At 38.8% G+C, this 17,534-nt stretch overlaps 1 protein-coding gene across 1 annotated transcript in view; it reads left to right on the forward strand.

Annotated features, from left to right (window-relative positions):
* Positions 1-17,534, forward strand: part of LOC101854331 — a 65,308-nt gene that overhangs the window by 30,612 nt on the left and 17,162 nt on the right. The window contains exon 2 of the mRNA XM_005099772.3: positions 6,211-6,413. Coding sequence (XP_005099829.1) covers positions 6,249-6,413 — 165 coding nt within the window. The 5' untranslated portion in view covers positions 6,211-6,248. The remainder of the gene's footprint in view (positions 1-6,210; positions 6,414-17,534) is intronic.

A 17,534-nucleotide genomic window follows, 5' to 3' on the forward strand; every position in this document is an offset into this window, starting at 1 on the left:
AAAAACCAAATAGTTGGGTGCAGAGAGTACATCAACAACAACAACAACAACAACAACAACAACAACAACAACAACAACAACAGCAACAACAACAACAACAACAACAACAACAGCAACAGCAGCAACAGCAACATCAACATCGCCAACAAGATCAGTAGCAACGTCGTCATCATTATCACGGGGGGGGGGAAAACGTAGTTGACAACCCAAAACCATAAACAACAACAACAACAGTAATAAAGACAACAATAACAAGAAACCCGAAACAACTGTTTTTATTTTCTAAACTAATCAAACAAAAACGACAATAAAAGATGTACATTTTTGCATACTTTAATAGAATCAGACATCAAGTTTGATAATGCCCTGGATAGCTGCTCTCTGAGCTCTGAGATAAAATGATATTGGAGAATGGGTACTCAACGTCATAATATAAGACTAAACGGCTTCTTCTCTTTAAAAACATCTGCAATTCCATCGAAGTTCTTTAATGGTCTTCTCAGAGACGAATGGATTTGGAAAACAAATTGTTTTTTCGCAAGCTTTTAAATCTCTGTCGTAGTTCACTGTTTTTGTACCGTTATGCTATTATGAGTATACCGCCAACAAAATTCAAATACAAAACGTTTTTCACATTTCTTTTTCGGATAACAGAGCTTCAGCCCACAGTTAGAAGTCATAGCATATTTCTGGGTGTTCTTAAAGTGTTCTTAAAAAGCATTAAGTGAAAAGCAAATCAAAGCTGAAGTTCTGATAGGTTCCTTACATGTTTTAAATAATCTAAACACGAAGTATTTGGCTTCTTTGGCCACATTACCACTCCTCAGATTTATTCAAATGTCTGAGAAGAAGCAGTTGTTTCAATACAACACAAGACACATTAAAAGGACGGATGTAAGACAGACAGCCTGCTAACCCACTGATTGATTAGACAATATTACGTCATAACAATACGATGAAATCATCTTGGATGCCTGTTGCTTTGACCCTGCCTGCCAGGGACAATGCGGGGGAGGAGGGTGGGATACCATTTTCCATCAGAGTGACGAAGACGTGAGATACGAGTATAATATTAATGCCAGAATGAAACTCAGATTTTCAGTGTGTTGGGAGCTTGGCCATTGTACTAAAAACGCAAAAAAACCTCGTAATTTGGAAAAGAATACAGTGGTCAAAAGAACAAATGACAGCTATTGGGATAACTGGAGAGTAATCTGCACTGACAGTCATGGTGTCATGAAATGAATACCCTTACATTTCAAAACAATCAAAGGAATATTGCAATTGGTTGAAAATTGTTCAAAAAGAGAAATACTTCGATGTTGTTCAGATGGAAATCAAACATTTCATTTTTATCATACCTTCTAGAAATGATTTGATATTCTAAAAGACAATAATATTTAGGCAGAACGTCTCACGTTTCCAGCCTTTACTTGGCCCAAGAATAGCTCCCGCTGATATTACAATGAACGTTTGGTTGTCATCTCTTATTGCTCACCTTGCTCTGTGCTTGAAACAGAAGAGTGTTGTATATAAGCGTCGCGCCCACTCTGGGTAGTCTGGAAAGAACAGAGTCTTTCATTAAATGGCTCTTGTAGGTCCCGCAGTTTTCGTCACCGATAGTATCATCTCATTCTCTTACCCCCCCCCCCCCCGACTCCTCTTTCCCCTACCCCTCCCCTCCCCTCCCCCATTCTACTCCAACAACCCATCCCAGACACTGTCATTCTTTAATTGATTTTTTTTCTTTTACTGTTCACTTTCGTCTGATAGCGTTACAACTACTTCTTCAACATCAGGGGCTCGATTCTCAGATGTCAAAGGGAAAATATTATTGTTTCGTTTCGTATGCCCCCGTTTCATCTTTTCTCACCCAGCTAGAATTCTGCAAAAGCAGGAATGGAATGTTGGAAGGAATGTTAAAAGATAATTCTAAACTATCTAAGCAACTTTTTGAACCTCTATGTAAACCTTCAGTTTTTGGCTTGCATGTGCGGTTTCAATTTCTATGTCAGTCTGTTCGGTAGAGATTTTGCAAAATTTCGCAAAAAGCATCAGCCAGTGTTATTCGTCTATTGAATTTCCACATATCTCTGTCTGTCCATGGATACATTTATCTTTTCTATGACAGTGACATGTGCTATACATTTCCTATTTCCCCCAGAGGGATTTTTCCCTAAATCTTAATTTGCTGGCCTAAACATCACATATTACAGAAGAGAATCTGCAAAGCAAAGCATATATTGTCTCTCTCTCTCTCTCTCTCTCTCTCTCTCTCTCTCTCTCTCTCTCTCTCTCTCTCTCTCTCTCTCTCTCTCTCTCTACCTCTCCCTTTTCCATGCCTGTCTTTCTCTTTGTATCTTTTCTGTGTCTGAATAACCATTTTCACTACCGTGTAGACTTTAGAATATTATGTAAAAACGACTTGTGCGGTTGTTTATTACAGAATAAGGGGACAGATGTTATAGCTTTGATTAATTCTCTCTACTGAACATTTTGGTTGGAAACAATGAGTGTAGATGGAAACACCTTTGCAATGAACAACTTATTTTCTTTCCTTCGTTCTTAGCTCAAGTTTTTATACTTATCAGATACAATTTCGCACAACATGCTTGTACCATCACCTCAAGCCCTCTTTTCCTACTCCCTTTAGAACGAAATCGACCATGCCATTTCATTCATCCGTACTTTCTCGATTATTAGCTAGATGAAGAAGCCCTTGTAAGGTCTCTGCGGACCTAATCTCGCTCTGCAAGACATCTCAATTTTCCTTGAGCCCAGAAGGACTAAAAGTCAAATATGAATGATTCAAAGAACAGAAAAGTGAAACCAAGTTGTAACTACTTACTCCCTGTGTTTACTGGACTGTCAACCAGGAGTGCAAGCTTACAGCTTCTTTATAGATAACGCACCTAACTGGGCGCAAAATTATACTTTTGCTTTCGATAAGTTGCCCTTATGATGAGGGCAGTAAGTTTCTATGCATCATTGTTACTTTCATTTGCGTTTTCCAGATTTAAGTCCATCTTCCGCTTAAAGGATCTTATGTATGCGAAAAACAAAGAGGGAAGCCAACACGATAGAAGAAAACACCCGTAAATGAGAATAAGGAGAAAGCTCGTTGCAGATTTCGGAAAATTCCAGAAAGTCTTGTCATGTATTCGTTGAAAGGTACCTTACACCCGTTATTGATCCAATGACATTGGTTACCTAATATGTCACAAGTGAATGCATTTTCCCTTAGATTCTTATTCACACATTAACTTAATTATGATGTTTCATGGGTCATGAAAGCAATTTGCCTGTTACAAAGAAAGGCGAGGAACACAAATATATAGGCAAGAAATGGACCTCGAAACAAGTTGATGAAATTCAGTGCAAATGTAGAAAAAATCCAATAGAAAAAAAACATGTTTCTCAAAGCTTTTATATAATTACGCGAATTTCATTACATAACAAGTATAAGTCTATCGTATTAAGACCCTACTTGGGCCATCTACGTTATCTACTTGCCACATATAAGTTGTCTATTGCTGCAGTGACATCGAGCTTGCAATTTTAAGAGCTATTCTTAATACGATGATAAGTTATTACATCATAATAAGTTGAAAGCTCTATGTAAACTACTCGCTTGAGCTAACTGCGCTTTTTAGTTTAAAATGTTTTTTCGGGTTGAAATTAACTCAAAGAAGGAAGATAGAGAGGGGAAAACACACACACACACACACACACACACACACACACACACACACACACACACACACACACACAAACACACACACACACACACACACACAACAGAGAGAGAGAGAGAGAGAGAGAGAGAGAGAGAGAGAGAGAGAGAGAAGAGGGGGATCACAGAGACAACAATATGGACACAGAGACAGGGAAATAGAGGAATAGATGATCTTATACACTGATAGAAACTCTCGTGTTACCAGGTCAAATACGATTTGAATCAAGTGATGTCGAATCTCGAGACAGCATGCATGTTCCTTGGTTTCATTCCAGTAATACAATATGCTGTCTGCCAATTTATTGGAATTAGTGAAAATGCCAGACGCATAATTATATATCTTATATCATTATAATGTAGTATTTATGATTACATTCCAAAGGGGAATAAACTTTCTTCTGCTGAGATCAAATTCGCTATTAGCTTCGGGAAGAGTTTTTTTGACTAAATACATTTAATACAAAAACTGGGGGATTTTGCCTCTCTAACTCAATATCCCAGCGTGGGTTTCTCCGGCTTGTCCGCTATTAACTCGAAGGCGCTTGGTAAGAGACAACATGTCTACAAATCACATGTGTGTAGGATATTCTTGAGCTTCATCTGTTTCGGGAGGTGTTTTATTTTGTTTGTTTGTTTGTTTATTTGTTTGATTGGTTATTCGAGGTTGGGTTGTTGTTGGGTTTTTTTTTTGGGGGGGGGGGGAGGTTGTTTTGTTGATGCTGTCTTTGTTTTTGTTTTTTTGTTGTTGTAGACTTTTTTTTTGGTTCGTTTGTCCATGGGGGGGGGGGGTAGCTTGACACAGTCCAGTCCAATTGAAAATAAACACACTTTCCTTATATCCACTCCTCGTGTAGAGTGACCAAATTTTGAAGCTAAATCGTCATCACTTCCCTAAAATTTTTATTTTAGTAAAGGAATGCCAAAATACCGCATGGGGCTTGGCAAGAACTGATTTTTACCCTCCTGACTATCGACGAAGGCGGAGTAATGGTTAAAGCTCTTGTCATATAAAGGAGAGAAAAAAATGTTGAGTATAATTCCAGTGCAAGGCAGACTATTGTATCGAATGTCTTCAAAGATATGATTGAGTGTGGAAGCAGCGAGACGAAAGGAAGTAGCCTTTCCTTTGTATATCTTTTTTCTCGTTGCAATACACGTTTACAGTCTCTCCCGTTATTCATTTTTTATGAATTAAGTCATGCTTGTCAAAGCGGTCCATCTGTAAAGATAACCATTTTACCTGATAGTGCATTGTTATTTAGGAAAAATTAAAACTTAAAATGAGGTAAATCAGTTCGAAAAATTGTATTGACTGACGGGGAGGGGGGGGGGGCTTTAACAATTTGCTAAACTCTGTTTAGCGTTATCCATGGGGTTTATTTACATACATATCATTCTGTCCGTGCTTATTCGCGGTCGCTCAAGTTCAGCTCTCTAAAGTTAGGGAGTAGGATAAGTTAAAGTACGATAAAGTCTTTTCAGGGGCATTGGGTTCTTGTTCTTCCAGACTCAGCAAAGGAGGGGTGGCGGTGGGGTAAGGAGAGGCTCAAATATAACGTTTGCAACGGCAAGCTTGTAGTTGAAAAATTCGAACGAGGGCACCCCCTGAATCAGTACAAATTTGGAACTGATTTAACTCATTGTAAGATTCAATTCTTCCAGAACAATTGTGCATTATTACGTAAAATGGCCTTTTAAATGGCAGACTGCTTTGATAAGCTTGATTTGAGCCCTGCGAAAACAACTTATTTTTTGCTAAGCTGTGTGACCTCGGGAGTGGGGGGGGGGGGGAATGAGGTGAGGGGAGGTGGTGTTGAAATAGTGGCAGAATAAACGGAGTGTAGTTGCCGGAAACAATAAAGTATCATTACACTGCATGTTGGCAGTTTGGCGGTTGCACTAACGTGTTAGGTGGAACGCTGTCTTTAAATTAGCACCATTTTAGCGTCTGAAATTTGAAAAAGCAAAACAAAACAAAACAAAATTACAAACATCAAAACACGCAGAAAAACAATTCACCGTAGAGACAAAATCGAAAGAAAAAAGAAAGATAAAAGGAGTTACAAAAGTGAAGTCTGCTCTCAGACACATTACTCTGTTTCATGCTTCTTCCCAGACTCGGAATTTGATCAATTAACGAAGCGCTAATGGCTAAGAGCTGTGTGGGTGCAATTTGGGTGAATAATTATGCGTATAGCGAACAGCATGAGCAACTTGCATTTAACTTTTTTTATGTACGCAAGTAAGTTTGTTTTTCTTTAGTATAGGGTTTTACGGCGCTCGCAACTGCATAAGGTCATATGAGCGCGCGTACGCAAGTAAGTAAAACATGATCGCGTGTATGGCTCTACGAATATTATTTAAATGTCAGTATTATTGTTACAGGTTTTCTGTTCAGCGTTAGATGTAGACAGAAGACAAAAATTATTACCATTATTATCTGTTTTCCTTTTCTTTCTTTTTTTAATTGCCAGAACACACCGCATAACTAGAACTCACAGGAACCTACACCATGACGTCATCCATGATCCTCGCTGTCCTGGCCATCTCCCTGTCGTGCCTGCTGACCGCTGTGACGTCATCACCACTTGGCCCAGTCCAGCCGGCCATATCCCTGTCCAAGATGGAACCCGATCACGCCTGTTTGTTCATGTGCAACATCTGTTTCCCGGATCTGGTGAGTTATCCTGTATCCTAAGTTAAAAATGTTTTTATTATTTGTTGATGTTGTTGTTTGTTTTTTATTTTGTTTTCTTTTTGGGATTGTTGTTTTGTTGCTTTTTGTGAGGGTTTTTTTTTTTATTAACTTTTACACTCCCATAGATCATATTTAGATCAAACGGGAACAAGGCTCTTACCGCCTGGTATTGTAACAGTATTTTTTTATAATAATATTATTACGTGTATCATGAGAGAGAGAGAGAGAGAGAGAGAGAGAGAGAGAGAGAGAGAGAGAGAGAGCATTGTGTCTGTGTCTATGCGAGCGTGGCTGCGGATGGGCTCGGGAAGGTTACTACAGATTTTCGACTTAACTCCCGAAGTTAAGAAAGACCGACTGAATAGATATGTAGTATGAAAGAAAGAGTATTAGTGTGTTTGCCTTCTCTTTTAAAAGAAGGATATTGTCAAATCCAAGACGTCATTTCATAGAGTTGTGAAACTGAACATATCGATTGCTGACGTAAACAACAACAAAAGAACACCCTCGGAAATAATGATAGATAATAGAATTCGGGGTGCTCTTTGTTTGTTTTGGTTATGATTTGCGACAGATTATCATAATCGTGCAGACACCGCACGGGCGAATGTGGTGTAGCAGTTAGGCGTTTCACCGTCGAACGAATTCAATTCCAATGTGGGGAGAATTTTTAGTGAGTGTCTCGGTCTTTCTGCTGGGATGCTGTATCCCTCTCAGTCCGGGTCGGTCGTAAGAGGCAGGTTCGAAGCCTGACTCCAATATAATCTAAATTGTGATGATGGGTCGTAAAAGCACGCCCCCTTTAAAAAGACCCCAAAAAAACACGTTTTTGTTGACTCCGCTGAACTGAAGATGTTGATTCTGTGCCGGCTGAAGGTCAAGAGACAAATCCAAAAAGTGGTACGATTAACACCTTTCCATTCTCAAATATCAAAGGTCAATATCAACGAATCAAGGTATTTATGATACAAGCAAAACAATAGATTACTCTCAAAATAAAGGACTTTCGTTATACTTAGAATGAAATCAAGTTATCAGTAGATGAGAAACTAAATAATAATATCTCTGATATCTCTGATAAGAGATCACGCCCTAAATAAAAATCAAAATCAAAGAGGAAAGTGGAAATAACAGCCAGAAGAAATGGAATGGTAAAGAGGTACTAGCGTCACCCCCCCCCCCCCCCCCTCCCGAAAAAAGACCCTAAATTGAAATCTATTCTGCCCTTGTGCTGTGATGAGTTGATCGCGTGTTTGTCTTGTGGGAGCCTCTGGCACGAGGCTGGGGTAATATACGAGTACAGACACCATGCACGGAGGTCACCAATGTTAGTGGCGACAATGTCCGTTCTGTTAATCGTGTTCAACTTCTTAAATAGATCCGAAAATTGTTGGCTAGAAGAACAACCTTTGTTCTGAGATGAGAAGGTGAATATTGTCGAAGGGATTTGCTTTCTGTTCTTTGTCAAAGTTTCATTTAGGCAATTGATTCACATGACAAGACAACGACCGGAGACTTCAGGGGGAGGGGTGGGGGATGTTCTTGTTGTTCTTCTTCTGGAAGCTTTTGGGGTCCGTCAATGACCAGAGATACTCAGGTGGAATGAAGATGCGGTGACGTTTTCGATGTCACCCACTGCTGTTTTACACCCCTCTTGACACAATAGATCATTTAGTGGGCGGGTTTCGACCCTGTTTGTCAGGGCCAACTTGGGCTGAGAGGGATGCAACATCACAAAAGAAAGACCAAGGATGCATGATGAAAATTCTTGCAAAGCGGGAATCAAACTAGGTTCTCCTGCATGCGATGACCCGGCGTTGTCATGATCATGTTATTCTTACTATTTGGGAGAGACAAGCTGAAAGACCTGATCAGCTCTAGGTGATGAAAACACTAAGGCTTTTATGGTCATTTGTGTTTTGGCGTTCTTATCACATTACCCTGGGGGGAAATAACACTCTTAGCTGACATTATATGGTCGGGAGAAGGTGGGTAAACTTGTATAAGTCTGATGTGGTCGAAGTATGATCAGATTAGATCAGAACTCCAGACTACTCAATGTGGACTTAACAAGAGAAACTAATTCTTACATGGCGCATGCGAGCGGGGCAGAAATCATTTCAACTATCAGCCTCCCTCCCCCTTCCCAATGAACAGCAAAAAGATCTAGTTTGACCGCTGCTGCAGTTACTCAAGTCCTATTAAACAGTTCGGAAATTATGAAAATAGGGACCCACATTAAAAATTGATATTCCGAAACTCCCAGGATATTAACGCAAAAAAGATACCTCCATAGGCAGGGGGAGGGGGGGATTTGCAGGAAATGTGCTTCTTAAGGTCTTGTAAGTGGCGGTCTGGTTCGAGGGCCATTAAATATTTTACACTAACAGATGAGTTACAGCTTCAGCAGACAGCATTGTGAAAACGTTTCTTACTTTAATAGTACATGGCGATATTTGAATATGGTTATCAAGCCTTGCAAACATAAGAGCGTAATAACCTTTGCCGATTTTGCCTTTTTTTGGAAAAAGTTTGTGTGTTTCATCATAATGAGTGTTTGCACACGCAGTTTATAAGAAATTAGCAAACTTTAGCCTTTTCGTGCTTTCTCCACGCAAAAAGTTATTAAATAAACATCTCGCCTATTTTGAGCGCACATGCAATAACTTGTGCATGGGCAAAGAGAGAAAAAAAATGATCTCTTTGACTTCTTTTCTTTAAAAGCTTTTTCGACAAAGGATATGGCAAGAAAAATGACGGTACTGAAGATATTAAAACGATATAATGAGAGGCGCGCATTTTGTATCATCGTCTTTTGTCAGATAAATCCATAGATGTACACTATAGGCACTAGATACAGTACGCCCCTCTCTCGCCTTGCTGCGCGATGGCCACATTTGACAGCGGCGTCCGCCATGTTTCAGTGGGCGAGTTGTGTGAAGGAGTTCAAGCTAAAGCAATGGGTTAGGCGTGTTTTCTCTCTCCCTCATACGCGATAAGGCGAGGGTTGGTCCTTGTTAACTTTTTTTTTACATGGGCGCCGTGGCGTACTATCTAGGTTACTAAATAGCAATACTACAGCGTTCTTTCTACAACTAGATCTACAAACAAATGTATTATTAAATAGATAGAGATAGAGATATAGGCTTTAAAAAAGAAAAAAAAAACCCCTTTATTTCTTCATCAGCACTATATCTACGGAGTGGTTTATTTCTTATTGACTGAATCAAAACGTAGATCTATAGAGCCATAGAAAAAAATTCAAGTTTTTCTTCCACTAGGTGTAGGAAGGCACTGAAGCTCTTCATAAAGCAAATTCAACCAAACAAATGATGGATACATGTAGGCCTACCAGTATTTTAAAAATCGAGTAAAACTTTTCCTTAGTGATATTTGAATAGGAAACTGTATTTTTCATTCCATGTTCACTTAAAAAAAAATTAGATCTATACCAAACAAGTAGTGTTTTCTTATATCGGTATTAAATCTTTTTTCTTAAAGAACTAAAGTAGAACATCTACAGCATTTAAACTAAAGTTCCTTCTATTGCTGTTTTAAGTATATCTCATTTGGGGCATTAGCAAAACAACTGAGAAAGCTCTGGATTCACTAAAGATAAAAAAGGGAACTTAATGTTGTTTTGTAGCCTGGACAATTAGTTGTCTACACAGTGTAGTGATAACTGATATTATGCTGTGCATATATATAGCAAGCTCAGCACCAAACGCACTCTGACTATGGTTTCCTTTGTCACCAATGAACTTAGATATCTAATCTATACACTCCTTCATACATTTTAGACACAAGCCTATCTTTGGCTACTCCCATCCATCATTTTCCCATAAAAGTAATTAGGATTGATGATGCTGTTATATTACTGTGTTTTATATATATATATATATATATATATATATATATATATGTATATATATATATATATATAATATATAGAGAGAGATCTATAATATATCTTAATTCTGTGAGTTAAGTGAGTGAAATTGGTACCTCAGATTAGTAGATCAAGCTTGGATTTGATATCAATTAACTGAAAGGTAGGCATTGATCAGACCATGCTCTTAATCTCTTTGAATATTTTCTTCAAAACATAGATCTGGGTCTAGATCTAGATCTAATCTGTCTAAATTCTCATCAATCTTATTCTTACAAATGAAATGAAAGAGGGGTTCCTTTGGAGGCTCTGTTAGTACACTAATAAATGCAGCAGTGTTGCACCATCCTTTTATTGTAAAGAAAGTCTCTAAGGCTGCAATAATAATAATAATAATAATAATAATAATAATAATAATAATAATAATAATAATAATAATAATAATAATTACAATAACAATAATAATAATAAAAATAATAATAATGCAGACCATTTCTATAGCGCCCACGAACACAGCTCTAGGTGCTTAATATAAATGCATGTATGAACAATATTCACACACACACACACACACACACACACACACACACACACACACACACACACACACACACACACACACACACACACACTCACACGCACACACCACACGCATACGCTTACACATCGTACAAACATGATCTAGATCTAGAGATCTAGATATATCTACATCTAGATCTAGATCTCGACGTCTATGGGGATATAGCTTTTCTTTGGGTTACATAAACGAGTTTCAGTATTATTTTCATTAAGCTGAAGCTTATTATCAATCATCCAGTTTTTGACATCATCAATGCACATACCCATGGTGGCAGGAAAGGTTTTAACACCTAGATCTAGATCTAGTGGTGGAACAGATTTATACAACTGTTTATCATCTGCGTACATGTGATAATTCATACTCAACTGTGCTTTCTAGTCACAGCTCCAAGCGGCTGTGCATATATCGTACACTCGATTGGACCCACGTTAATCCAGAAAAGGACTAGACTCTAGATCTAGATCTAGAGGTTTCACATGCTTGCATTTTTAATAAGAGAATCACTTTGGATTAAAACACAACGTTAGAATCAAATAAAACACGTAAGAGCAGAGACACGCCCACTCACATGTAAACAAAAGTTTTCGCCAACTGAAAAATGGCCGCCTACAAACTCAAATGTTTCCGTGTCCCATGACTTCGTACGGACTCTAGTTTAAAAATAGATAACTCTATGGATAAATCGAACTGTTGAATATGGTAACGTATATACAAAGCATCGCTGTTCATAAATGAAAATCGTATACGGAGATAGCTGTGCCGCTATTTTCGAAGGTAACAAAAAAAAGAATAGAAAAAAACAGTTGTATTGACTCCGGTGATGAGATCTGTTTCTCATTATTACATGCACAGCAGTCAATACATAACAACAGTCAATACATACGTCACACACCCAAATTAGCACAGCATTGTTGTCAGACCCGGAGCTGCGGTCTGTGTGAGGGTTAATTTGTTTAGCTCACGAACCCACTCGGGTGACCACCCACATGTTTGTCATGTCAACAACGTTGCTTCCTTTACGCGTGAGCCTGAGCTCACTAGCCGCCCTTCCATAGAAGCCTCCAGATAGACGCCCACCCAAAACAGTTGTTTGGAAATGGAACAGACTAATCTTGGGTTACAATATTCATCAACTAAACAAATATAATAATTGTTTTCCTTTCTTGTTCTAGTCCTATTTGAGGTCAGGTAAAACCAGCAAAATGTCATACATGTCAGTCATATTATTTGTCCAATCAGCTTTGTTCTTTTTGTGTTTATTATAATAATAATAATAATAATAATAATAATAATAATAATAATAATAATAATAATAATAATAATAATAATAATAACAATAATAATAATAGTAATAATAATAATTATAATTATAATTATAATTATAATTATTATTATTATTATTATTATTATTATTTTTATAATAATAATAATAATTATAATAATAATAATAATAATATTAATAATAATGATAATAATAATAATAATAATAATAATAATAATAATAATAATAATAATAATAATAATAATAATAATAATAATAATAATAACAGTTCGTCTATCATAAACATAAACCCACAAAATGTAAGTGATTTAACACCCCCCTCCCATCGAAACCATTTTAAGTCATTTAATAGGCATGGCCAACCAGGGTTGAGAGGGGTACAACAGAAAGACCTTGATACTCGATTTTTTTTTAAAATCTCACCCTCACGTTATTGCTTTATGGGTTTTGTGCAAGCCTATAGGCGGTGCCCATTGCCATCATCGGTTTGGTTGGATTCGGTTCGGTTCGGTTTTGTTAGAGTTAACCGGATTGTCATCAACGGGAGAGGCAAACCCATTGCTGACCTTTAATTTTAAAAACGCGTTTGTTTTCAAGGCTGGGCGTCTGGCGATCTGTTTGGGGCTTGGGCGCTTGGTCTATTTAACAGTGTGCGCTGAAAACGTCAGAAAAGGGACCGAACCTAACGGAATTGATTGTCCCATAGGCACCGCCTAGAGCGAAGAAAAGTTATAGACCTTGATAGATTCCACAGATAGATAGCATGGTAAAGAGAGTTAAGTAAAGGAATTAATTGCAAGCAATATAAAGAGTGAACAAACGCACAGCTCGTTGCAGATAACAGCGCCGTTCTCTTTCCTAAAAAGGCGTGCTCCTGCTTTAACATAAAAATGTGGTTAGTTTTTAGATTAGCTCTCATCAACCTACAGTATAGGTCATCTCTGGAAAGGCGGACTCCAGCCCTCGTCCTTACCCCTCCCCCATCCCCCACCCCCAAACACACACACACACACACACACACACACACACACACACACACACACACACACATACATACACACACACACACACACACACACACACACACACACACACACACACACACACACACACACACACTTTGCTCCATACAGTGGCAAAGAGTATATATAATCAAATAGTCACTGCTTCCCTTCCTAATTTTGAAACCTTGTGGCAGTCAAATTCACCCATAGACGAAAATCTCATAAATTAAATGTAAAAAGACGTTCATAATCACCATTGAATAGTATGCCTAACATTCAAATCTGTGTCATTGCCACAGAAATAGCCTCTTCACCCCTATCGGGCTATTCCATAAGCAGTGAAAGTGTTAAGTAAGCTTAAAGTGAGGCTTGAAGAGTCTACCAAAAGAGTTGGAGGGAACATGGCATTTTTATTGTGCAAAACACTCAAAACTGTTTCATCGCCACGTACCCTGTTCACCCCTTTCGGACCACTGTTATAAGCAGCCACAAGCACTGATTATCTCAGCGAACTATTACACTGGTCGAGCCTATCTCACAAATCTGCGGGAAACTAACTCCTAATGATATCTTGACTGCTGCAAGAGCTTTTTTTTTTCCCATGACTTTTCACCGTCCTATAATCAGATCGTGACCTCGATTATGACACCGGGTCCTGGCCGCGAAAAGCTAGACAAAAACAGCACAATGTATGTGAAATAAAACTTTAAAAGACTCACTGATATAACATGTAGTACTGAAATCTCTGCTTCTTTCCTTTGTGTTTGTGTATTCACATCTAAAGTTAAATGTAATGTTAGTTGGAATAAATATTTAATGGGATACTTTCCCGATTATTTTAGCGGTTGAACTTACATAAAACATGAATTCAGGATTTGCTTTCATTCACAACTCTGTGTTGCTGCCTCGAGTAAGATTCTTTTGTGATATCTCCAGGCCCTATCTGGTCCTGTCTCACTTTGATTACCCTGTCAAACAAGTCATCCTTCGCCCCTGGTTCCATCTACCCTCACTCTCTCTGTGCGCCTTTCACGGGCCAACAGTCAAAAGAAAAACTAACTATTTCATTACGAAAGTTTAATTTAAAAAATCAGTAGCCCATTTGTATTCAAATGTAGAATTATATCCCCTCTGTGTGAATCAAACTGTGTCACAAACAGAAGCCAACCTAACGGTACCCAAACGAGAGGACATTACGGGTACTTAAAGAAAAAACATATAAATTCACTTTCGCTTCAGCTATCCCATTCTTCTTTGCCATGTGAGTGATCCGGCCTCAGATCGATGCAAAATCGTAAATCTCTCCATATCAGGCTAATGGGGTGACGCCACGTCCGCCGGCTAAAGACCGGATGGAAAGCGGCACTTGGCTTAATTCTTTTCGGGGTCGGCTATTGGGCGACTCAACGGACAAGATTTTTTAACGGAAATTGGCAAGTAAAGGGGGCCTTTGAATGGTTATTCTTTCCACCGCGGTTTAATCCTGAGGAAAAGACACCCACCATTCCAGGCTCGACACAGACGTCCCCTTCGTTGTTCCAGAACAAACTGCCAGCGGTAGGTTCCGGAGTTCCCACACTGGGTCGGTCAAGATCATCATTCTTCCGGGGTGGGGTGGAAAGAGAGGGGGGAAGGCAGCAAAAAGAAAATGATAGAAACGGTGACATAAGAGAAACTGGGATCAATTGGTGCAAAAATATTGATTGTTCCAATCCAACACGAAGATGTTTTCGTTAACCAGTACAGTGTATCCCCACTCATCTATTAAACATGTATATTCACGGTCGTGTGTATGTTACTTTGACAAAAATCCATCTTCCCCGGGCCAACCGCTCTAGTCCGGAAAATCTGGGGAAAAAACCATATCTCCATTCAGCAACCCAGTACACAATAGGAAAAAAACACAACTGTACCATTGCCAGCACTTACAATAAAAGCTCCAAGGCAATGTACTTTGCTCGTTTTTTTTAAAGCTGAGACTGGGTAGGTTAAAACCGTCTTTTAGCACTCATTACAAGAAAAAAACATTAATAAGGTAAGACCTACCATCCAGGCTATTCAGGTTTATACGCCCCTGGGGTATTATTAAGATCTCATCAATTCAGAAAATACTTATTTGAAGTGACCAAAAGAGATCGTTAACAGGCCCCAGGTATAAATTATAGAGAGATATGTCAAGGAAAGCATGCTAATTATGTGTGTGAGGGTATACATGTCGATCTGTCTAAATGACCGGGTTTGCGCGATCAGCTTGTGTTAGAAAATAAGTGCGGCCTGTTATCCCTAGGCATTGTTTTGGTCGGTCGTGTCGGCGTTCAAGTGGTTAAATTGTTGGGCTTGGAAACGAAAGGTCGTGGGTTCAAACCCCGTCAAAGACCTAACAGTGTGTCCTTGGGAAAAGCAATTAACACGAATTGTCCTCACTTCACCAAGGTGGAACGGGTCCCTGTGTATAGACTGCGAAAGATTTTGTCACTTGCTAGTGAAGCTTAATCGCTTCTTATACTGTATTCTTCCGGGATGCCGAGAATCTTTTAGATTGGTCTACGGTGTGCTGGGGTAACATCATTATATATTTTAAAGCGCATCGAGCTTGATGTTGACGAGGGTATGCGCCATACAAAATGCTATTTTATTAGCATAATTGATATTTATTATTTATGTATTATTTGTCAATCGGATTCAGCAGGATTCAGCCAGCATTCGATACATCAAAAATATACCGAGTTGCAAAAATTCTGTCACACCCACTTTAAAAGTACAATAACTCATTTACTATTCAACACAGGTATGAGAAATTTTGTACACATGATCTTTATTCATTTTTTTCCAACATGACATTAAAAGAATTAACCAATGTTATTTCTTTGTCAAGGGCGATAATTTTATACACACTAACCCTCTCAAAATCCAAATCAAAGTTTGCTCAGTATTGTGTGTCGCTTCTTCCAGTTAGATTTACTGATACAAACTGTCAATTTATTGACTGAATTAATGACCTCATGGTTGCTTGGGGAATCCCCTGCCATTCCTTGTGAAGTGCACCCTTCAGTTCCAGACAAGTTTGTACAGAGTGCACCCTGTTTCTAATCCTCCAGCCAAGGTCATCTTACAGGGTGTTCTGTTGGGTTAAGGCTTGTTGATATTGCAGGATAGTCCAGAACAATGATTTGATGAGTTTAGAAGGAGTTTTGGCTAATCATGGCCGCATGGGGTCGGGCGTTGTCTTGTTAGCATATTCCATCAATCGTGACATACTGGGCAGTCAACGTGACGATGAATTTCGTCCCGATACCGTCATCCTTTGTTGTTGCTTTGAAAAGTTACCAAATGTATACGGTAAAGAGCAGAGAATTCACCCCACACCATCTCTTTTCAGGCACCAGATCGGTCCACCTTGGGGACATCGGCTTTGGGAAATCTCTATCCTTTTCTTTGAAACATTTTTTCTCTTCCTTCAATACAACGAATTAATAATCTGAACCATTGCTGAATGGAACACTTTACTAATGTCCTCAGTTCTATCAACGATGTTGTTGTGCAAAAATTAAGCAATTTGTTCGATGAAACAGGGTTTCAAGACAGTCCGACATACCTGGAAGTCTATACACTTGGTTGGAACAGGTTTCGAACATGGATTTCGACAATAATCTACATCTGATTTTGAGTTGTCGCACTTGGTTGGCCATGTCTAGGCTTGACTTAGACAGTTCTAGTGACGTTAAAAAGCTTGTTCGAGCGTCAGTTGGTCCCGCTGCACACATTTGTGTGTCTTGCAACAGAAGAAAGCTCATTTGAAGAATTTATCATACACACAGGGCGATCATTTTCTACATTCGTCGGTTTTGCTATTATGAAAACAGGAAAACAAATAACCCAATTGTCAAAAATCACGGGATTTTATAATGTGTAAAGTGTGTTTACATATTGTCTGCGTGATTTAACGCAAATTTTGTATGTAGGATGCGCTTATTTCAACCTTCACCGTGAAAACTCAAAACCAACACTTTGCTCACGTACTACTTCCGGTTTATGATTTCTTTCGTATGCTCATGCACGTGGAGTCTCATAGTCACACAAGTCATACTTTTTCATTTTGGCTGCAATTCTTACGCAGTAGCGAAAATCATCATACTATAACGGCTCTAACAGAACTTTTGCAACTCGGTATACTTGGATTTACTTGGATTTACTTGGATCCAGAGCTAGAATCATAGCAGGCGGCACATGTCCATAACTGCGCATCTCTCCTTTCCAGCGTCCACATCAGGGTCTTCCTGCTAATTGTCTCTATGAGGAGCTGGTTTGAGACACGCCTGACCACTCCTCGGAGCAAACTTTTTTT

This window comes from Aplysia californica, unplaced genomic scaffold (assembly GCF_000002075.1).
Source record: "Aplysia californica isolate F4 #8 unplaced genomic scaffold, AplCal3.0 scaffold00225, whole genome shotgun sequence".
NCBI lineage: Eukaryota > Metazoa > Mollusca > Gastropoda > Aplysiida > Aplysiidae > Aplysia > Aplysia californica.